General features: G+C 43.0%; 1 protein-coding gene across 1 annotated transcript; it reads right to left on the minus strand.

Moving 5' to 3' along the window:
• Positions 1-12,716: 12,716 nt before the first annotated feature.
• On the minus strand, positions 12,717-22,022 carry IL12B (interleukin 12B). Its single transcript, XM_077137984.1, has 6 exons — positions 21,680-22,022; positions 20,423-20,540; positions 18,283-18,500; positions 15,853-16,010; positions 14,317-14,448; positions 12,717-13,748 (listed from the first exon to the last, which is right to left on the minus strand). Exons 1-5 carry the CDS (start codon positions 22,020-22,022, stop codon positions 14,317-14,319), a joined length of 969 nt encoding a protein of 322 aa, XP_076994099.1. The 3' UTR covers positions 12,717-13,748.
• Positions 22,023-22,877: the final 855 nt, after the last annotated feature.

Raw genomic sequence — 22,877 nt, forward strand, 5'->3', positions numbered from 1 at the left:
TTTTCACTTTTTGGACTTTTTGAACAGGCAGCTCTCTCTTCTCCAAGTTCCCCCACCTTCAACAACCCCACGGTCAAGTATCTTTTTACTTTTAAACACATGCTTGAAAAATACAGAGAAGCCCAGAGAAGAAAATGAAGAACTCTAAGTACAGCCATTGGTATATACATCAAAGCTGTCCGAGAGAAATAGGAGTGCCATGAATATAAGTCACATATATGATTTAAACTGTTCTAGTGGCTACATTAAAAATGGTCAAAAGAAACAGTTGAAATAAATTTAAATATATTTTAATTTAGCATAATATATCCAAAATAGTATCTCAACATATAATCAATTTAACATTTATTACTGAGACATTTTACATTTTTTTATACGGTCTTTGAAACCCAGTATGTATTTTACTTGTGCAGCACTTCTCAGTTTGGACAAGCCACATGTCAAGCATTCAACCACATGTGGGTACTATCTACCAAACTGGATGGTGCTGAGATATATAGAGTGCACCTCCACCCAATGTTTAGCTCAGATGGAGCACCCAGGCTTTCTTATCAGTTGACCAAAGTGGGTGTGGGGCAGAAGAGTACAAGGGATGGGTGAACTTTAAAGGCTGTCAGCAGTCAAATGTTAAAAAAAAAAAAAAAGAGCCAGATTCTTTATATGTGTATGTGCTTGTATCCTTCCAAAGGAGGAGAAATATTCAAAGCTACCTGTTAAAAAAATTTAAGTGGAGATGTGGCGGTAGATTGGAAGGCACTAAAAGCCTAACACTTAGCAAAAGGAGAGTTGGCCAAAGAGGTCCACAGCAAGAGTGGACCCATTTTGGAAAAGACAAAATTACACCTCCCACTAGCAAATGTGGTGGTCCTAAAATAGGACTTAACACTTGCTACTCCTTTTCCTGTAATGCTTCACCTCGGAAATCCACATGACTTTTCCTTTACGTTTTCCAGCTCTCTGTTCACATCTTACCTTATCTACCTCCTCTGAGGGTCTTTGCTCTTCACTCTGTCTATATTAGGGGTTTCCCCTGCTTCTGTTTTCTATCTCCTTATCTTTTTTGATGTTTCTTCAAAGCATCTCCCACTTTCTTTGTTGTCTGTCTGCTCCCATTAAAATGAAAACTAGACCAGAGCAGGAGTTTGGGTCTGTTGTAGTTGCTGCCTTGCCCTCAGCCCTGAAAGCACATCTGGGCACATAGTAGACTCTCAGTTAATGGCTGTTGAGTGAATGACTGATTGGTGGGACGTAGGCAACAAGGAGGGTAGTTGGAAAAGAGGTGCACCGTTACTGCAAGTAGGTGTGTGGTTTTTTTTTATTTTTTAAGAAATGCAGTTTTGTTTTCAAGTGCCTAGAATAACATTAGGCTAAGAAAGGATTTCTGGAATGCTTTGGGATTTGTTTTGACAAACAGATGGAAATTTTATGTAATTAGCATTAATTTTATGTATAAATGGGTACATCCAAATTGTATAAAAATGGTATTCTTGACTAATTTAAACATCCTTCTTCACCCTGAAAAGCATTTAGCACACTCTTCCCTCAACAATTCTATGAATGGAAACTGAAATCATGAAGTTTGAATGCAAAATAAAGGAGTTTTGTTTTTCTTTTCTTTATGCAGGCATGTAAGTGAATACCTCCGAATTCGGCATGCCCAAGAATCAGAAACTAAGGATCCTGGGGAGTTAACATGATGGTCTCTGAAAACCTTAAAAGTTAGGGATATTTTATTTAAAAAAACATATATATATATATTTACCTAGAGAGAGAGAGAGAGAGAGAAAGAGCGAGAGGAATGGGGGAGGGAGAGAAGAGACAGTCTTTACAGTGGAATTCAAATGAATAAATGTAGAAGGAATAATGGAAATAGAAAATCACCATTAGGCAAAATAATTATTCAGGCAAGTATCATCAGTGATGCTAAAATTAGTGGGTAAAATTATGGTGAGAAACAGATATTAACGTAGTCTCAAAGTATCTCCACACAAGACATATTAACTCCAAAGGGAAAAAATAGTAACTCCGCAGTGGAGAAACCTGGCAGACACCACCGTAACCAACTGATCAAAGTCCACTGAGCGACACGGCCTTCAGGCACCTCCTGAGACGGTGCGTGGAGAGGGACACTGGATGACTCGTGCGGGGTTCTCAACAAGAGTGCATAACCTGAATTTAACCACGAGGAAACAGCAGCAAACCCACAGGAGGGATGTTTTACAAAATAATTGACCACTGCCCTTTGAAAGGTCATGAATGATTAAGGAAGACTGAGGAACTCTGTAAGATTTGAGGCAACTATGGGGAATGGCAGCTACATGCAGTGCCAAATCCTGATTTGGATCCTGGACCAGACAAGGACATGAGTGGGATTAATTAGTAAAATTCAAATAAGGTCCCTGTGCTAGTTAATGGTATTGTCTCAATGTTAAGATCCTGGCTTAGATTACTGTACTATGGTTATGGAAGATGTTGACATTAGGGGAAGCTGGGTGAGGATTATATGGAAACTGTAGGAATTTTGCATTTTTTTTGTCAGTTTGAATTGAGTTCCAAATGAAAAATTTAAATGATGGGTATATTGACTTGGAAATCTGATGCGAGCATAATAATCACATTAACAGTAATAATACTAATATTTATGGTGCATGCACAGTGTGTGAGACTCTGTTGAGTTCTTCCCATGCATTATTATCATTATTATTATTTTTGTATGGTGGGATCACATTTCATTCTTTTTCCATGTGAATATCCTGTTATTGCATCACCATTTGTTGAATTTTTGTTTTGTTTGTTTGTTTGCTTGTTTATTTGTTTTGGGAAGTTCATGGGCCAGGAATCAAACCCGATCTCCTGCATGGAAGGTGAGAATTCTACAACTAAACTACCCTTGCACCCCCCACCCCATGCATTATTTTATTTAATCTTAACCCCAGCTCTATGCAATAGGTGCTATTAGTGCTTCCACATTTTAGCAAAGTTGGTGCATAGAAAGGGTAAGTAACTTGCCCCAGGTCACACAGTGATCAAATGGCAGAGTGAATTAAAACCTCTACAGTCTGACACTAGCACTTTTCTAACCACTACACATACTGATTACTTCTCCTGGTTTCCAGTCGCAAACATGCCTTACGGAATGTGAAATGGCTGCCTTTGACGAATTTCTCCCTATACCTGTTATTTAAATTCCAGTGATGAAAAATAATCAAGTGCACATGTGTATTCCATGTCCTGCTTTCCTTACTGTCCTTTCCTCCACAACCACCCCCAACTTGGTGCAATCACATATCTGCTTATTTGGAAATTCTGAATGTGTGAACCTCTTAGCCCTCCCAGGAAAGGAGTGTTAGTCATGCAAGGAGAAATTCCACTTTGCAAGTGAGCAACTAACTATAAATGAACATTTAGAATTAAGTTCAGACTTCCAAATCATAGGCAACTGTATTCTGGGGCAGTGGGGCTACTTAAGAAAAGCAGAGCGCAAACCCTTCCTTTATTTTGTAGCAAGTAGTCTGAGAGAGAATTGCCTGCTGGGTTTCATCCTGTTTGCCTTTTTGAGTCATTCTTTCATTCAGTTACCATTTATTGAGCACCCCTGGGCTTCTTGGCACTAGGCTCATGAAGCATAACTTGAAGGAGACAGACCTAGTTTTCAGTTTGCCTATGATTCAGGGCAGTCCTGAGGCAAAAAGGTGGAGGTGAACATTTTTGGAGGCAAAATCCCATGCTCCAATTCTTAACCCTTCTCTTCATCAGCGTTGTCTTTTGAGTAAATGAAGGTCAATATTTCCTATAGCTGGGATGTGCTATTTCCAGACCGAATCTCATTCATGGACTCTCGCCCCATATATCCAGAGGCTTACTGGACACTCCCATTGGTCGTCCCGTAGAGACCTCAGGTTCAACATGTACAAAGCTATCATCTTTATCCCCTCATCTTTGTTTTTTCCCCACTCAAGCCTGCCCCTTTACTCTCAGTAAATGGTCGACTTGCTCAATGGTTGTACAAAACAGAAACCGCTACGTAATTAGGGACTGCATCTTTTTTTTGCTGAGGCAACATCCCAGTTCTAGCTCAGTCCCTGGAACATGGACAGTAGAAAGAGCCAATAACCATGTGTTGAGTGAATACATGAAGGAATGGGAGTCATCCGTAATTCTTCACTTTCACTGCCCATGTCTAATCAGTCTCCAAGTCCTGTCAGTTCTGGCTCCTTCATTTCCTTCAAGCTAGTCCTCTTCTCTCCATTCCCATCAGCATTTTCCCACTCCTAACTGTCATCATCTCTCACGTGGACCCCTACTGAATCCTGTTCTTGCCTTTTTTTTTTTCTTGGCCTTCTTTCAATTTATTCTCCTTGCAACAACTAAAGTGATTTGCTATTGTAAAAAAGAAATTTGATCCCATCACGTTTCTGCTTAAAACCCTTCAATGGCTCCCATTACCCTCATGATAGAGCCTAAGCTTGGCGTTTAAGAGCCTGCCCAATTTAATTCTTACTTAACTCTCTATCCTTATTTCTCATCTTTCTCCTTTCTCTTTCCTTCTCTCTTACCACGCTGTAGTCAAGTGGAACTTCTTGCAGTTTTCCAAACATATGCCTTCCTCTCTTCCAGATTTGAGCTCATGTTGTCCTTTTGCCTGTAATTCCTCTTTTTTTCAAAACCACTGAGCGTATTTTTTATTTATTTATTTATTTTTACATGGGCAGACACCGGGAATCGAACCTGAGTCCTCTGGCATTGCAGGTAAGCATTCCTGCCTGCTGAGCCACTTTGGCCAGCCCCTGTAATTCCTCTTAATTCTTAAAGACATGGTGTGAATGCATTCTCATTTGGGATTCTGTTTTACTTTTCTATTGCTACCGCAAAAAATTACTACAAATTTAGAAGCTTAAGACAACATCCCTTTATTAGTTCACAGTTCTTTTAGTTCAGAAGTCTGGGTGGTCTTGGCTGGGTTTTCTGTTCCTGGTTTCAGGGTCAAAATCAAGGTGTTGGTAGGGCTGTGTACTTTTCTAGGGACTCTGTGGAGAATCCATTTCCAAATTCATTCAAGTTGTGGGCAGAATCCAGTTCCTTGAGGTTGTAGGACTTAGGTCCCTGTTTCTTTGATGAGTGGCCGCTCCACCTTCAAGCAAGCAACAGTGTATTAAATCCTCCTCGTGCTTTGAATCTCTCTGACTTCCTTTTTGCCATATCTGCTTGATTTTTTTGTTTTTTTTTTTTAGCTTGGGCAGGTACTGGAAATCGAACCCGGGTCTCCGGCATGGCAGGCAAGAACTCTACCTGCTGAGCCACAGTGGCCTGCCCCCTGCCTGACTTTTAAAGGCCCAGGTGATTACACTATTTCTACCTGAATAATCCAGGACAATCTCATCATATTCACAGGTTCTGAAAATTAGAGCATGGATGACTTTGGAGGCTACTACTCTGCTTGTCATAAAGGCCCACCATGAAATTTGAGTTACATGTCTCTCCTTTGTGCTCCTGCCAAACTAATGGCTATTTCCCACTCCTAGCTCCTTTTCTCCTGTCAGAGCTGGCTTTCACTCTAGAGGGTGAAAATACCACGTTCTTACTTTCCCAACTTCATGTGCAGTTAGGGCATGGGCACGTGACCCAGTACTGGGTGCTGGAACTGAGGCAAAGTCTGCAAGGAGACTTCTGAGAAACATTATTTCCTGATTAAAAAATGTTAGAGGGCAGGCCACAGTGGTTCAGCAGGCAAGCATTCTTGCCTGCCATGCCAGAGAACCCAGGTTCGATTCCTGGTGCCTGCCCATGTTAAAAAAAAATGTTAGAGGAGAGTTGCCCTTCCAGCCTTCAGGCATGATTATAAGAGGCATGATTTTGGGAACTACAGCAGCCATCTCAAGGGGCATAGATGAGGACAAAAGCACTGAGGTTGATGGAGAAGAAGGTTGAAAAGAGTATGGGTTCTTGAGGACATCACTGAGCTACTGAAGTAACCAATCTTGCCACACCTTTCTTCCAGCTTTCTTATAACATTGCCCTTATTGTTCCTTATTGTTCAAGCACTATGAGTAGGGTTTCTGTTACATGTAGTCCAAAGCATCCAAACTGGCAACTCTGCAGAGCCCATTGCTTCACTTATGCTAACACTTTCCACCTGCATTTTATTAACCATGGGTTTGTCTTCAGCTCTTTCTAAGCTGTAAACTCTTGGAGGGCAATTGCCCTGCCCATCTTGCTTACTCTACTCTCTCTTTCATAGTGTCTGACACAGTAAGAACTTAGTGGTTGTTTTCTGAATGAATGAATGAATGAATGAAAGCCCCTCCTCTCCATCAGTTTTCTTTGCTCTGAACACCTGTTACTTCTACTATGATCAGAGCTGCCATGGACAGTTGAGCAGACTGTGTCCTGCACAAAAGTGCCTGACTGAGAGGGCAGTGGGAGCTGACGGTTAGGCTGCTCTCTACTCACCAAGCCATGCACTTTGGCATGGGGCTATGTTTGCCCAGATGAAGGGACATCTTTGTTTTTAATCAGCACAAAGTTGCTGCAGCACTGTGAAAGCCCCAACTCTGACTTTTCTAGTCTGATATGTGCATTTGTTTGCTCTTTCCTCTCTACTTTCCTACATAGGGAGCAGAGGGTTCGCTTCAGATTCCAGACACCATGTTCCAAGGAAACATGCAACTATTCTGAGAAGCTAATTAGTTCTAAAGTGCTTGTGGGAGCTCTTCAGCTTTAATGTGCTGCCCCTCTCTGGTGAAAGATTGGTCATTTTAATGCCGGTCTTCTGGGAATTATGACTTAATACAACAGGAATGGCCAAAATAGAGGTCAGGTGACCTGGGTTCAAGTCTGAGCTCTGGCATTATCAAGGTCTGGGTGCCTGCAGCAGTCACTGAGTCTGTCTGCCTTTCTGTTTCCTCATCTGTAAAACTAGAGGTTCTCAGACTGTGCTCTGCAGAGTTGGGTGTGTCGTGGCGGAGACTGCCAGGGATTCAGTCAGGTCCCCATAAAGACACGCTCAAGTCTGAGTCCCCAACCCTGTGGGTGTGAACCTATTTGTAAGTAGGATCTTTGACTATGTCATTATTGGTCACAGTGTGGATTCAGTTTTTAATGATCTTCAAAGATCCTATTTAGATGAGGCCAAATTGAATCAGGGTGGGCCTTAATCCATATGGCTGAAGCCCTTATAAGGAGAAGAAACCTTGACAGAGACACAGATGACTGAGCAGGAGAAGTGGATGCCAGAAGAGAAGCCACTTGACAGAGGCAGAGATGCAAACCAAGGAACCCCAAGGACTGCGGCAAGCCAGCACCAGCATGCTACAGACCTCGGAGAAAGCATGGCCTCTGAGACTTGATTTTGCACTTCCAGCCCCCCAAATCATGGGTTGTTTAAGCCAACCCGTTGTGTGATATCTGTCATAGCAGCCCTGGCAGACTAAGATGTGGCCCCCTGTGTCTCCCAGAAGAGAAAGGGAAGTGGCATTCAGTGGGTGGAGGCTTTAGCCACAGCAGCTCTGCTTTCATCTGCTTTACAAAAAATTAATTTTAATCACACAAGAAATACATGAATACAATCTCCTTGTAAAAATTAGAACATTGCAGATACATCTAAAACTCCTTTGGCTGCTATCTTCCCCAATCCCTGTATACACTGATTAAGATTTCCATCTGAACAAAGGGATCCTGGCTCAAAAAGTGGAGGAAACATTGGTCTGAATAGTCTCAAAGCCTCCATAGTGCAAAAATGAAGGATTTTAGCCATCATAAAATGGTTTGCTGAAATGGGGCACTGTTTTGGGTGCTATGGTTTGGGACAGATGCCAGTTCTTTGTGCTGAACAGTGTATCCTGGAGGGCTGGAGGACACAGTGTTCTGAGTTAGGACTGGAGGGCTTGTGGACATCCCCAAACCAGACCTTCCCTCCATGGAAAGGGAAAAAGAGCTAGGGGATAGCATTGCCTGTCTTTATGGGCTGACTTTAGAAAAAGCAATTACAGCTAATATTTTTTGTGCCCTTTCTAGGTATCGAGGGGCTACTTCATTAAACTTTCACAGCACCCTTGGGACATAGCGGCATTATTAGCATACTTGTTTTAGAAGTAAGGAAAATGAAGTACCAAAGGTTAAGGAATTACCTAAGGTCACACAGCTTGCAAGTGTGGGAGCAGGGGTTCGAGCCTGGGTCTCCTTTCTCCAGGGCCAGATGCAAACCTCTGGGCTCTGGACCCCGTCTAGGCATTGCGTGCTCTTCATTTTAGCTCCATTTCACCTGTATAAAAGTGTGTTGGGTGTGGGAAGGAAGGTGTTGAGTGGACACTGTGATTTGCTCATGATTTGTGCCCCCACTTTCCCTTTCCTCCAAACCCCAGGGCTGTTGGCTGAAGGTTCAGTTCCATGAACAATCTGATGCCCAGGTTAGTGATGGCCCCTTTGCGAGCAGCCAGGGAAGGTGCCAGGTGGGCTGGGACGAAGGTTTGTGTTCCTTATGAGAAAGGACAGGGGAGGGGAGCGAGCAGCTGTAGAGCCCTGCAGCCCCCCCCACTGGCATCCACCGGGTGGAGCAGTTGCACAAGACCACGGAGGAGCCAGGTTGCCCCGAGCGCCTCCGGGAACCCAGGCCTGGAGAAGGTAAATGCAAATCAGCTCTGCAGAGGAGGGCTTACTGCAGAAGGCAGGTTTTCAGTATGCATGCCTGGTCGCCGCCTCTTGGCAGCCGGAATGCTGATTTTATTTTTGCATTTTATGAACAGGAGAAAGGGAATTCATTTCCTTGATATAATATGACTGTCTGGAGAAAGCCTTGTCCAAAAACATTTTGCTCACAAGTGCTGTCCTTGGAAGAGGGACTCAACTGAAATGAAATTGAAAGAGATGATTACAGTCTGATTTATAGGTAAGGAGAATTGATAGTTTACGTCAAATTACATCCAGGAAGGTGAAAAGGAAATGGAAGGGCTCTTTCTGGGAGCGTGAAACCTTCATAAAAGAAATATTCAGAGTACCAGGCTTTATTTTAGTATTTTCCAGATGTTTGTCCCTTCCTTTCCCTCTCACCAGATTGTACAATCCCTGAACGCAGAAACTGGGTCCATTGCATCTTGGTCTTCTTCACATAAGGTTGCTTCTGCAATTTTATTTATAAGAAAGGGGTTCAACACTGAAGAGGTTTTGTTTGTTTGTTTTTTGCATGGGGGGCAGGCACTGGGAGTTGAACCTAGGTCTCTGGCACAGCAGGTGAGAATTCTGCCAGTGAGTCACTTCGCACCACCCTGAAGAGGCTTTTTAACCTTAACCCACTGAGCCATCTCTTGGTGCCCCACTGGCTAATTACTGGTCCCTCCACCCTAAACCCATTCTCAAAGACACCAGAACCTCCTGATAACCACCTCTCCATCCTCCATCCCCCAAAGCACAGGGTCCAGAATTAAATTTCTTTCAGATTATAAGACTATCATCATCATCATCTTTTATTGAGTACTTATTGTGGATTAGCTACTTTTCTCAGCACTTTCTGATCATTTTTCCATTTAATCCTCACAACCACCCTACATGTAGTTACAATTAGTCTCCCATTTTCCAGATGAGAAAATTGAGGCTCAAAGTCTTTAAGTACCTTGCTCAGTATCATAAAGCTCGTCAGTGAAAATGGCTTTCATTTACTGGGTGTTTCCTATGTGCCAGATACCGTGTGAATCACAACGAACTGATGATCATATTGAATAGGGCTCCTAACCTTTAAGAAATGGCCTCTAGTGCTTAGAATTTCAAGCATTTGGAGACTAGACACCATGGGAGGGCAGGACGTTGTTTATCCCTGAATCCTGAGAGCTGAAAAGGGTACCAGGAACAGAGTAGGAAACTGTTGGGTGAACGATAGAGCAGCAGAGGTGCCTTTCCTGTGGAAACTGCCTGCCCCCTCTGCTGCTGGGAGAGGCATCCAGGCCTCCATTTCCTCTTCTGTAATAATGGCGGTAAGAATCCCTTCTGCATGGGGTGGTTGGGGCCTCACAAGACTGTTGGTGTGCTTGTTTGAAGCTGTTATATACCCCAGAAAAGCCATGTTCTTTTAATCCAATCCTATGGGGACAGACTTCTTGTTGGGTGGAACGTTTGATGAGATTGCTTCCATGCAGATGCGACCCATCCAGTTATGGGTGAGACCTTTCGATTAGATGGAGACGTGACTCTGCCCATTCAAGGTGGTCTTAATCCTTTCATGGAGCCCTTTATGAGAGAGAATTCAGGGCCAGCACGGAGTGCAGAGAGGTGATACCAGGACACAGGGGCTGGGAGAGAAGGACAGCAGACAGTGCCATGTAACTTCCCATGCGATAGAGAAACCCTGGACGTGATTAGCTTTTCTTTGAGAGAAGGCATCCTTTTTTTGGTGCCTTAATTTAGGCATTTTCATGGCCTTAGAATTGTAACTTATAACTTAATAAATCCTCTTTATAGAAGCCAGTCCATTTCTGGTATATTGCATTCTGGGGGCATTAACATACCAAAACCATTGGTTTCTTCACTTTCTTCTTTAATGTGGGAGTGAGAGACAGATTCTTACACAGTACAGCTCTTGAAGATTGCAGAGGGTCTTCAAGTTTATTTTCTCAATTGTTTCCCCACAACACAGAGGTCAGGAGTGGGATACAGTCAGGGCTACACCAGCCTCTTTGGAAACTGGGTGTTCTGTGGCTTCCCCAGTTCTCTCTAGGTGTCAGGGACAGGGCTAGGCTTCCTGATGCCAACCCCCCTGACTCTTTCTTTTGCTGGCTTATACCCTGGCTGACACGGCCAACAGCCTTGCCTCAATGGGGGTCTGGTTAGGATAAAATAATGTCTTTATTTAAATTTTGGTTTATATTTTCTAGTTTAAAAGCAAACATGGATTATCTTTCTCACCTAACAAAAAATCTGGGGTTAGGTAGTTAACAGGGTTCGGTTCAGCTGCTCAGAGATGTCACCAGCATTCCGACTCTTTCTGTCTTTACAGTCTCAGAATATGGCTTTCATCCTGGTTATTTTCACCCTCTGAAGCTTCCCAAATTTTGTCTGGTCAGGAGAGGAAGAAGGAGGGAAAGGGCGATGCCAGCTATTGCTCTCTCTTTTTTTTTTGCCAAGAAAGCCAAACTTTCTTGGAACCCCCCCAACAGAATTTTCTCATATCTCCTTGGCCAGAACTGTGTCTCATGGTCTTGCGTGGCAGCAAGGGTGGCTGGGAGAGTGATTCCTTAGCTTTCTAACCTTGTTGCTGAGGAGGGGATTGGGGGAAGGAAGTTGGGAATGAGTATCATGGCCATCACCAGCAGGGTGTGTCCCTGTCATGCCCAAGGCCACATGGTGACCTATCGGTTCTTTCCAGCCCAAGGCCCAGTCTCATGGTCCCCAGTCCTGAGCTCCGCTGCTTGGACATTTGATACATTTTATAGTGGGTGCAATTCGGGGGGGAGGGGAAGAAAGGATTGAGCTGGAGAATATCTTTAAGAGAGAAAAACTCTCCCTTGCAAATATCCAAAGTAATCAAATGCTAAGAGGTCATGTCAGGAAAGCACTGGACGTAGTGGAAGCCAGGACATCTGAGTTTTGTTTGCAGCTCTGCCTCAGGCTGGCTGGAAGTCTGGGAAAGGTTTCCAAGTGTCTGTGCTAATGAAAGGTGATTAATTTTTTTTTTCTGGTTAGCGTTATTCATTATATAGCCATTAAGTATTTTGCTATTTCTAGATGAAAGACGTAGGAGGACAAATTATTGTCATTGACCAACCATGTGCTGTCAAATGTGGGCTCACAACACCAGATGACAGATTTCAAATGTTGGAGTAAGATGACAGGAACTTTCCTTATTCCTTCTGGCCAAGGACAGAGTGGAGTAAGGCCTCCAGAGGATATTTAAAATAAGGAATATAAACAAACACCCCTAATTATTATTCTTCTATTGCCAGGAAGCCTATATGTGCAGACTTGGATTTTCAAGATTGTAGGACATTGGATGCCTTTTCTCTGGCCCCACCAATTCCCTTTCCATGAGGGGCCCCCAAGGAGGAATTGGCAGGTCCTGCCATTCTCTGAGCCCAAAGTGGGCACATCCACTCCTCTATCGTGCCTTCTTGGGTAGCTCCAGGTTACATGACCCTTCTTCATTCTCACTCCAGAGCACCATGTTCATTGAACATATTAGCATTTAGTGGGATTGAAGTTAGATTTTGTCCTTGTTTTATAAAGTCTACCAGGCGTGGGTACTGTTTGCAGAAGGCAACACAGGTTTTCAGAACTCCTCAACCTTGAAGGCTAACATGTATCTAGATACATGGCCAGTGCTCAATAAATACTAGAGTTATGAGATGGCGGGACCATAGAAATACTAGAGCAACAAGATGGAAGGGCCATGGTTCTATTAGGTTGGAGTTTTATTTCATGGTACTGGGGAAACCAGTAGATTTGATTCCAGGACAGAAACTGAGATGTGAAGGCATAATACAGTTCAGTGTCCTTGAAAACAGCTCCCCCTTGGTCAGATTACAGGAACATTCCCTGAGTGTAGCAAGACTGGCTTTGAAAATACTATAAAGGGAAAGAACAACTCTGTGAAACAGGAAAGAAGGGGGCAACCTTTAATGATAGGGGGAAAAAATGCACCCCGGTAACCCAGGGACAAGAATATATAAGTCAGCTGAGAAAGTCCAAAACATTATTGTAAAGAAGAGTTATATTTTTATTAGTTCAACCTCAGAATATAAAAATAAATTTAAAAAAATAGAAAACAAATGCAATCACTTTACAGAAAGCACATTCGTTACTTTAAAGTAGCACCTTAATCGACTGATATCTTCTTGATCATAGCCACATGGCAGGTTCTCAGGCTGATGAGTAAGAAATTCTTGGTCATTTTCTCAGCGTCGCTGACTGCTTTTTCACGTGGTTATTAAGAAGCAACTTGCAATTCTGAGAATGTTGCTGTCCTTGGCCATAACGACACTTGTCTTCCCTCTTGAATCCTAAGATCGTTTTAGTTTCCAGGCACTGCATGTCACCTGCCCGTGTCTTATAGATAGGTGGGGTTGGGGACTGTCAGGCAGGCTGACACTTAATTCCAATTTCAATCTTCTTTTTAGTCCTTTCTGAATTCAAGCATCCATGATGAAACTTGCTTGAAGAGCAGGTGCTCCTGAATTGCTTTATCAAAATCACTTAAAAATAAGATTTCTTCATATATACAGGAACTAACATCTCCCTCTCCAGGAACTCTTTAGACAGGTTCCTGTCTTGATGTCTACATTTAAATATCCCTTGTGTTCCCGTCCATCGCAAATACATTATTGTGCTTGCATCAGAACTCCATGTTCTCACCGGCTATCATGAAACCAGTGCACTCTCAGCCTCATTTGAAAAGTTGTCAGTATAAATAACACTTAAACACACATTTTGCTTAGTAGGGCCCATTCCTTATGGACCAGGTCATGAGAAACATATATCTTGGCACACAAATGTTAAATAACAGTAATAAATTAATAAATACATAAATTATTTAAATATGGACAATAACATTAAAGCCAGCAGCAACCTAATAGCTGGTAAACCTATAAATAAATTATGTCAGTGGGCATTTAGCATTTACATATAAAAATATAGCAAAGATATTATTACGAGTTTAACAAAAAAAGCAAACTGGGTAGAAAATATCTTTCTGCATCTATTCCATCATGCCTTTTAAAATTCTGCCTATCTTCTACTTTTCCTCCAAGGTTTCATCTTGGAATTGGAACCTGAAAAAGAATGATAAAGTGTGTATGGATGAGGAATGCTGTACCAATTCCTTTTTATTTCATACAAGACGTTATTCTGAGCAATCGGTTTTTAAGGATCCCATGTGGCAAGGGCCCAGGCCTTCATTACGTGGCCTTGAATTTGGCCTGGCATCATGCTTGCCAGAGGCTTGCCTGAAAATTTTCTGATTGCATCACTTCCTTGCCTGAACCCCTTCAGTGGCTCCCCATCCCTCCCAAGATAAGGTTCTAAGCCCTGGAAATGCTTGCAATCCTCCAGGCTCTGAGCCCTGCCTACGTCTCTCTTCTACCTGTGCCTTCCCCTCTGGAAGGGCAGGACCCAGGCCTGTTTTCTGTGGGTCTGTACCCCTGCACCCAGCACAGTGCCTGACACTACATGGGCATCAAATAAATATCTGTTAATGAACGAACCCGTTTCCGACTCTGGCAACCGCGTGCAGGGTTGCCAGAGTCTCCCCGCTCCTCTCCCGCACCACCCACCACCTTTGCCCTACCCGCAGGGACACAGAGCGTGCAGGGCTGGGCTGGGCGGTGGGAGCCTGCTCACCTAGCTGCAGGACACAGATGCCCACTCACTCCAGGATGAGCCGTAGTAGCGGTCCCGGGCTTGCACCCAGATCTTGGCGTCCTTGGGGCAGGTGACCTTGGCAGAGGTTTCGTCCACGCAGCGTTTCTCTTTCTGCATAGGAGACAGCAATTTCTGGAAGGTCTATGGCAACCTGGTTACAAGACAGGCTGGGCATGCCTCTCTAAAGCACCTCCCCAACAAGTACACTGGTTTTAGGGCACTGTGTTTCAAACTCACGAGGGGAGAGTGAAGCACATGCGCCACCTACCGGCAGACGCTGTCAGCACAGACACCGCCCTTTGTAAAGAAACCGTGAAACCACGAGGACCAGCTTTCCTCTTTCTAGCCCACTGCCTGGCCCAAGGCCCCGTGCACAGCCACCCCACTACTGGGCTGACGGTGGGAATGAGACACATCTGTTCTGGATGGCCCCTGGATATTCAGAAATACCACACCCTGATTCTTTATCTGATAAACTTCTGCTACTTATTAGCGCTACTTACACATCTTCGGGAAAATGCCTTAGGCTTTCTGTGTTTCAGTTTCCTCATTTATAAAATGGGGATAATAATAATGACCACCTTATATAGTTGGTAATTAAAGTAATTAAAGGTGACTATCATGTAAAAGTCTTTACTGAGCAGAACATGCTCAATAAATATTACCTATTAATCAGATGTACCTTAAGGAGGGAAGTCACTTACCAAGATTTTAAATAATATTTATTTAATATCTAAATAATATTTATTAAATATTTAAATAATATTCAGGCAAAATCTATTCCAGAATAGGCTCCCCTCCCCACTTCTCAGGGAGTGACTGCTTTCTACCACACCCTAAATGTAAATGTTATGTTGAGTAAGGCATCCAGCAATTTAAAAACTGGGGTTCATGTAAAAGTGTAACTGGGGCACCATGAAAGTGCCTGGGGACTCTGTAAGGGACAAAGGGATTTTGGTGCCAAGGTAAGAAAGTTTGAAAGCCTATATAAAGGCTGATGTCCTGCTGAATAAATTAATTTCACATTATTTGGAACAGCTGGGAGTTATCCATTTTGGTTAATACGAGCATTATATATTCACTCAGTTGAGACAATAATCTTAGGCTTCTGGAGCCCGGATCGCCTGCCTCAGGACCAATTCTGAATGCAAGGGTTAATGAGCAATTACACTGGAGCAGGGGAGTGGTTACAGGGGCTTGGTCCTGCCTTTGTGTTTGGCAGATGGAGTTTATATACTGGTTCTGTCACCTTCTGGCTGAGTGACCTTGGGTAAGTCACTTAATCTCTCTGAGCCTCCGTTTCTTCACTTGTGAAGTGGTGATAATAATACTGCCTGTCTTTGTAGGGTTATTGTGAGGAATAAATGAGATAATACACGTAAACTCCTGAGCACAGTTCCAGGCCCAGAGAAATTGCTGACAAAGCTACTTGTTGTTATCATCCTTCATTTCCTCCATGATGGGGACCTGCATAAACCTGACTGCAGAACATACCGCACAGCAATCACATCCTACCTTTTCTCTCTTGTTCTTGCCCTGCACTTGAATACAGAATGTCAGGGAGTAGTAGGAGTGTGGGGTGCTCCACGTGTCAGGGTACTCCCAGCTGACCTCCACATGACGAGAATTCTTCAATGGCCTCAGCTGCAGGTTCTTGGGCTCATCAGGTTTGACTGTGGGAGAAGACAGAGAAACATTATTTTCCTAATGGGGCTTTGCAGTAAGGCAGATCTGGATTCTGATCCCACCTTCACTTTTTACCAGTGGTGGGTCCACAGAATAGTTGACCTAACTTCTCCGAGTACCATTTTCATCTGGAAAGTTGGAGTCACTGTGGTTCCCCATCTGTGCTGGGTTGAAACTGTTGTGGACCCCAGAAAAGCCATGCTCTTTAATCCCGATTCAGTACTGTTGGGTGGGAGCCTTTTGATTGTTTCTTAATAAAAAAACATGGATGGGGTCTTTTGAGTAGGTGGTTTCCATGGTGATATGTCTCTACCCATTCAAAGTGGACCACTTACTGGAGCCTTTTAAGAGGGAACCGTTTTTGGAAAAAGCTTCAGCGCTAACACAGAAAGAGACATTTGGGGATGCAGAAAGAAAATGCCCCTGGGGAAGCTGTTTGAAACCAGAAGCCAAAGGACCAGCAGATGTCAGCCAGGCGCCTTCCCAGATTGGCTTTCCTTGAGCCAAGGAAGTCTAGATGCCTTAGTTTGGACATTGTTATGGCCTTGGAACTGTACACTTATCACTTAATAAATTCCCTTTGTAAAAGCGACCCATTTCTGGTATACTGCATTCTGGCAGCTTTAACAAACTAAAACACCATCCCATAGGAGGGTTGTGAGTATGAAACGACTTTCTCCATATAAAGCCCTTGCATGAGGTCAATGAAACTTTTCTAAAACTTCAGGGAATTAAGATTCCTCAGGGACTTGACTTATACACTTTGAGAATGAGGTCTCAAAAGCAATAGCCTCACCCCCAGCCCGAGCTGGCCACATTGTTTAGTCTAACTCTGCATAGCTCCATGGCTGCTGTCACTCCTGCGCCCCTGCCAAGCAGGGAGGACATGCTGCTCACCTTTGGAGGGCACTAGGAACAATATGGGGCCATGAAATGTTATCACGATGCCCACAATGCCTCGCCACCGAACAACCCCACCCAAAGCCATCTCTGGGTAAAATAAAATAAATGGGGTTAGCAAATACGAGGCACCTCTCCTGCCAGTCCTCACACCACGCCTGTGGAAGGCAGTTCTCATCAATCACCATGTCCTTTGAAACTCGAGGCGGGCTCAGAATCCTTCTCATCCCTGTACTCGGGTAGCTGCTCCCCTCAATCAAAGGGCCCTGGTATTGGAACCACCTCTGCTTGGAGCTCAGAAGAAGGTCCTGAGACATCAAAACTCCCCCCACCTGGGATATACAGTGAAGGATCACCTCTCTATAACCAAACCCTCTCTTGGCGCCTCTCTGCCCCAAGCATGGAAGTGAGCTGAAATTCTCACTGGGGATGAGATGGGAGATTTTCCAGCTGCCCTTTCATTTGTCTTTTTGTACCATCTGTCACTGGCTAGTCTTGTAGTAGTTGTAGTCAATTGTCTCTGTGCTTGTTCATTCATTCATTTATTCAATAAATAATTACAAAGCATCCATTATGGACCAGCCAGGAGACTACATGTGGAGGCTAAAGCAGTGAGAACAAAGACTCTGCTCTCAATAGCTGATTTCCCTAGAGGGGAAGACATTCTCTAGCAGGTATTTGCACTCTATAGGTCCAGCACTGCCCCCACACCACCATGGAGCCTAGTAGTTGCTTCACAAATTGTTTCTCCTCTATTCTTATATGACGGACACCTTCTTTCCATTAGGTCTCAGCTAAACGTCACCTCCCTGTTGGTCTTTCCTAGATCGACCCTCCACCCCACACACCAAGTGCAAACCCTCTGCAAACACTAGAGCAAGTTCTGTAGTTCTATCCTGCTTTATTTCATGATGCTTGTTCAAATAATAATCAGTAAAGGAAATGGCAAAATCTACATTGGCCAATTAAAAAATAGATGTTTAATGGGAGGATTTTACATTCTAATATAGAATCTCTTTTCAAATGCTGAAGAAAGACTGGCTGGGAATAACTGCAATTTGTAGGTTCTAATCCAAATATTACATTTGGGGCTCTTGGATTCATATTGGAAGCCAGCTGGACAACAGAAGAGAAATGCATGAAGAGACTGCCCTTTCTAGTGGGTCACATTAGGGCCTGAATTGCCAGTTGTGAGACCTGGGGAAAACTGCTTAATCTGTCCTCCACCTTAAAATGCACACGATAGTATCTACATCATACTTTTCCTTTTGTCAGAATGAAAGAGACAACGTATGGGGTATGGTGGATATATAACAAGTGACATCTACCCCTAAGCATATAGAATCATCCCAAACTCACTGATGTCCCTGATGAAGAAGCTGCTGGTGTAGTTCTCATACTTGAGCTTGTGAACAGCATCCACTACAACCTCAACTGGCAGGCTCTCTTCCGCCGATGGGCAGGCACTGTCCTCCTGACACTCCACTGTGTACTTCTTGAACTCTCTGTGGTCCACTCTGACCCTCTCTTCAGAAAGTGTCACTGCTCCACATGTCACCCCTTGGGGGTCAGAAGAGCTGAAGTCAAAGACAGAAATATCCTTCATTACACATTTGGGGGCAAGTTCTGAGTGACTGCAGCCATAAGGAGGGCAAGGCAGCTATCTCAGTACACAATTTCTCCAACTGGTTTGGTTTCTGCCAGAGAGACATAATCTGTCCTCTCCATGAGAATAAGCTGAACTTTGGGGAATAGTACACATGTTTAGAAACAGCTCTGTACTTATGTGCCTCTGGCCTAAACGAATGTAAAAATTTCTAGATAATTACATTTCTTTATTAAAGTTTTAAATTTATTTTAATTATAAAATCAACAGATGCTAATTCCAAAAAATTAAAATGATAAAGATGCATATAAAGGAAAACATATGTGTGCCTCCTTCATCCCATCTTTTATCTCTAATTTTTTTCCCCAGATATAAATACACAGCTTGCTGTAGCCTTCCAAAACTTTCTCAATGAATATTCAAAGTAATCATATATACAAATGTATATATATACATGTATGCATGCATCATACATATTTTATCTAGATATGCACACACGGATTTCCTTTTTTCATGAAATAGAATCAAGTTATTTATATACATTGTTTTGTAACCACATTTTCCCATCTTGAACATATTATGGGGCACTTTCCATGTGTGAACATAAGATCTGGCTATTTGTTTGAATGACAGCACATTAAGCCAACATTATGGATTGAAGCCTGTCTCCTACAAAGGCACATTCAAGTCCTAAGCCCCTGTTCAGTGGATGTGAACCACTGAAGATGTTATTGGTAAAGGTGAGGCCAAAGTGAACCAGGGTGAGCCTTAATCCAATATGACTGGAGTCCTTATAAGCAGAGGAAATTTGGACACAGGAGGAGGAGACAGATGAGAAAAGAGACGGCCATGTGATGGAGCAGAGGCTGAGTTACAGACTGCGGGTGAGCCACCTCCAGGATGCTACAGACTTCAGAGAAAGCAAGACCCTGCTGAAACCCTGATTTTGGACTTCTCACCTCCAAAACCGTCAGACAATAAATTCCTGTTGTTTAAGCCAATTAGCCAGTGGTATTTGGTACAGCAGCTGTGGCAAACTAAGACAGCTAGAGTGTAATGCACCATCCTGTAACATTCCCCTGCTGATTACCAAACACGCTACAATGGATACGTGCACCCATGTCTCTGTTCATTTGTATAAGTATTTCTTTAGTAAGTGCTATCATTTCAAAGATGGAAAACTGAGACCCCCAAAATTAATTCACCCAGCTAAATAGTGGCAAAACCAGGATGACTGCAAAGGGTTTGTGCCATTATCCTACATTGCTGCAGGAACTTAGACAATGATCAAAGGAAATCACATAGAGGGGGTAAAAGATTAACTCTCTCTTCACAGAAATTGATTTCTTAGGGAAAGCCCACGTGTGTTGGATCCACAGTGAACTCCTCTGTTCCCTTTGCTTCAGGTTCGCGGCATCAGCAGAAGAAAAAGGAGTTGAGATGGCCATGGGAAAATTTCTGGTGGGCTCACAGAGTTTTGGCATCTGCTTCAGGGCCTCTGAGTTCTATGCCCTAGAACTTTTGCTTTCAGTTTTGAATCAAGGTGCAATTTTGGCAAGTCATTTGTAGATTCTATTTCTCCTTTTACCTCTCCCGTGGTGCTAAGAGGTTAACGAGCATTTTCAGGCAACTGAGAATGGGTTCAAACACAACGGAGACTATTCTCAGACCATGATAATGTCCTGTTCTTGCAAGTACATCTGCTCAGGAAATTGGCTTAAATCTCCAGGTTCCTTCTCCAATTTAGGGCCAAGAGAGATTGGGGTAGGAAAATTATGGGTTCAACTTTTTCTGTTTTCTTATCTTTAACCTGTAAGTCACTGATACGTCCCCTTATTTTCTTAACGAAATAGTTCTAGGAAGATGCCGAGAAGCCAGAGTGGTTTCACTTACCCTCTGCTGCTTTTTACACTGAATTTTAGATCAGTATTGATTGCTGTCAGCCACCAGCAGGTGAAATGTCCGGAATAATTCTTTGCCTCACATTTTAGAAAGGTCCCTCTTTTGGGTTCTGGATTTGAAAGAGAACAAAAATTCATTATTGAAGGGTTTTCTTTCAGAAAGATTTTGATTATGATTAATCACAGGCCACTAAACAGTACAAGCGTGAAGTTCTTCCATTTATGTCCTTGGAAAATGATATTGCTCCCCTGGCAGGTACTTAAGCTGGGATTGGAAGTGACCTGACAGGATGCTGGTTCTGCAGTGTATACTGCATTCTCACACATCTAAGGGATCTTCATTTTTTCAAGGTTATCACCCCACTGCTAAGTAATGCACTATAAACATTGATTTAAGTAGAATCTCAGAACTTCATTCCACTGAATAATATTCTATTGTGTGCACAGACCACATGGATGAACCTTGGACATTATGCTTAGTGAAGTAAACCAGATACAAAAGGACAAATATTGTATGACCTCACTGATTTAAAAACATCAGAATAAGCGAACTCACTGGGTCAGATTTGAGAGTATAGACTACCAGGGGCTGGGAATGAGGAGTTAATGTTTATCTCGTTCATAGTTTATATTTCTATATAACAAAGTTCTGATAATGAATGGCGATGATGGCAGCACAACACCATGAATATAATTAACAGCACTGAGTTCTATTTGTGAATGTGGCTAAAAGGGAAATTTTAGGTGATATGCATGTTACTAGAATAAAAATTAAAAAAATACAGAGGACTTTACAACACAGTGATTCCTACTGTAAACAAAGGACTATAGTTAATAGTACAATTATAAAAATGTTCTTTCATGAATCGTAACAAATGTACCACACTCCTGCAAGGTTTTAACAATAGGGTGGCACATGGGAACTCTGTATTTTATATACAAATTTTCTGTAAACCTACAACTTTTCTAATTTTAAAAGAATTAAGAAAACTGGAAAAAAAGGAGACTCTCAGGACAAGAATTCAGACTAAACTTGTGAATCTCTCCCAATGTGAGATTTTTGAAGGATGATAGCTCATGGCTGTCTAGGAAAATGAAGAAAATGTTGGTTTTAGGAGATTTTTTTAGTAAGGGACTTAAATGGTAATTCCTTTACTATACTAAAAATGGCTTGCCTTTAAAATTTTTATTTTTGTATCACTTATGCAGTAAGAGAAAACATCGATGCTCTCTAAGGGAATGAAATTACCTTTCTGGTCCTTTAAAATATCCGTGGACCAAATCCCCTCCTCCTTTTTGTGCAGCAGCAGGAGCGAATGGCTCAGTACCTCGCCGCCCTTCTCACAGGTGTACCGGCCAGCGTCTCCAAACTCTTTGACTTGGATGGTCAAGGTTTTGCCGGAGCCTAAGACCTCACCACTCTGTTCCGAGGTCCAGGTGATACCATCTTCCTCAGAGGTGTTGCAGGTGAGGGCCACGGCTTCTCCAGGGGCATCAGGGTGCCAGTCCAGCTCCACAACGTACACTGAGGAGCACAGGGAGTGGAGACCCAGGCTGTGAGCTCCATGAACTAACTGCGTTTTATTAACCATCCCGGCTTCCCCACCTAAGCATAGCTTTACTCCTAACAAGTGTTTGGCATCAAATGCTGGCTAAGATAGTCTCAGGGCACTGGGCCCCTCTTGGACTGAAGGTCATGGAACAGAGAAGCAAAGTGCTTGATAGCTGCCATGGGCTTGTTACCTGGCAGGCTGCCTTTGATAATTAAGCTTTGATTAGCTGGCAGATGGGGAAGGGTTTGCTATATGGAAAAATGCAAGCCACACAGGAATCTTTGATGGAAGACTGGTGGAGACACGAAACTTGCAGCACAATTTCAGTTTTGCTGGGAACAAGGTAGGGCACAGAATTTAGGAGAATACCATGGGGATTAAAAGCAGAGAGGTTGATGAAAGACTGACCAGGGCTGAATCCCCAATAAGTGCCTGGGGGATTCAGGGAAAGGAACTTAACCAGCATGAGCCTCAGGTTCTGCATCTGTAAAATGACAATAATAATAGCACATACCTTTTAAGTTTGGCCATGAGGATTAAATTTTAAAAAAGCACGTGAAGCACTTAGTGTCTGACACATGGTAAACTCGACAGATTCAAGTTATTATTATTGCTCACAGACCAAGGGAAGTCGTTTTACACTTTTCCATGGACATTTAAGGATTTAGTTCCTTCTACATGAGACTCACCAGTGGAGATTTCCATTCTCTCTATTTTGCAACTGTCTTACAATCTTATAGGGCAGGTCAGCAGCTCTTAGTCTTTCCATTTTACAGAGGAGGACACTGAAGATGAGTGGTTAGGCAAGATCACATCAAGTTAGAAGCACAAGAGCTACACATTGGACTACAGGATCCTGATATCTAAACTGCACTTGAGAGCTGGCTTAATTAG

The sequence above is a fragment of the Tamandua tetradactyla genome, chromosome 20 (genome assembly GCF_023851605.1).
Source record: "Tamandua tetradactyla isolate mTamTet1 chromosome 20, mTamTet1.pri, whole genome shotgun sequence".
Lineage (NCBI taxonomy): Eukaryota > Metazoa > Chordata > Mammalia > Pilosa > Myrmecophagidae > Tamandua > Tamandua tetradactyla.

Excerpts from the sequence above, each read along its gene's own strand:
- IL12B (XM_077137984.1), bottom strand. The coding sequence starts at position 22,022 with ATGGTTAATAAAACGCAGTTAGTTCATGGAGCTCACAGCCTGGGTCTC. Across the intron at positions 20,541-21,679 it reads TATTTTAAAGGACCAGAAAG|AACCCAAAAGAGGGACCTTT; the intron begins GTAATTTCATTC and ends TTTCAAATCCAG. Across the intron at positions 14,449-15,852 it reads GCAAGAACAAGAGAGAAAAG|AAAGAGAAACGCTGCGTGGA; the intron begins GTAGGATGTGAT and ends TCTCCTATGCAG.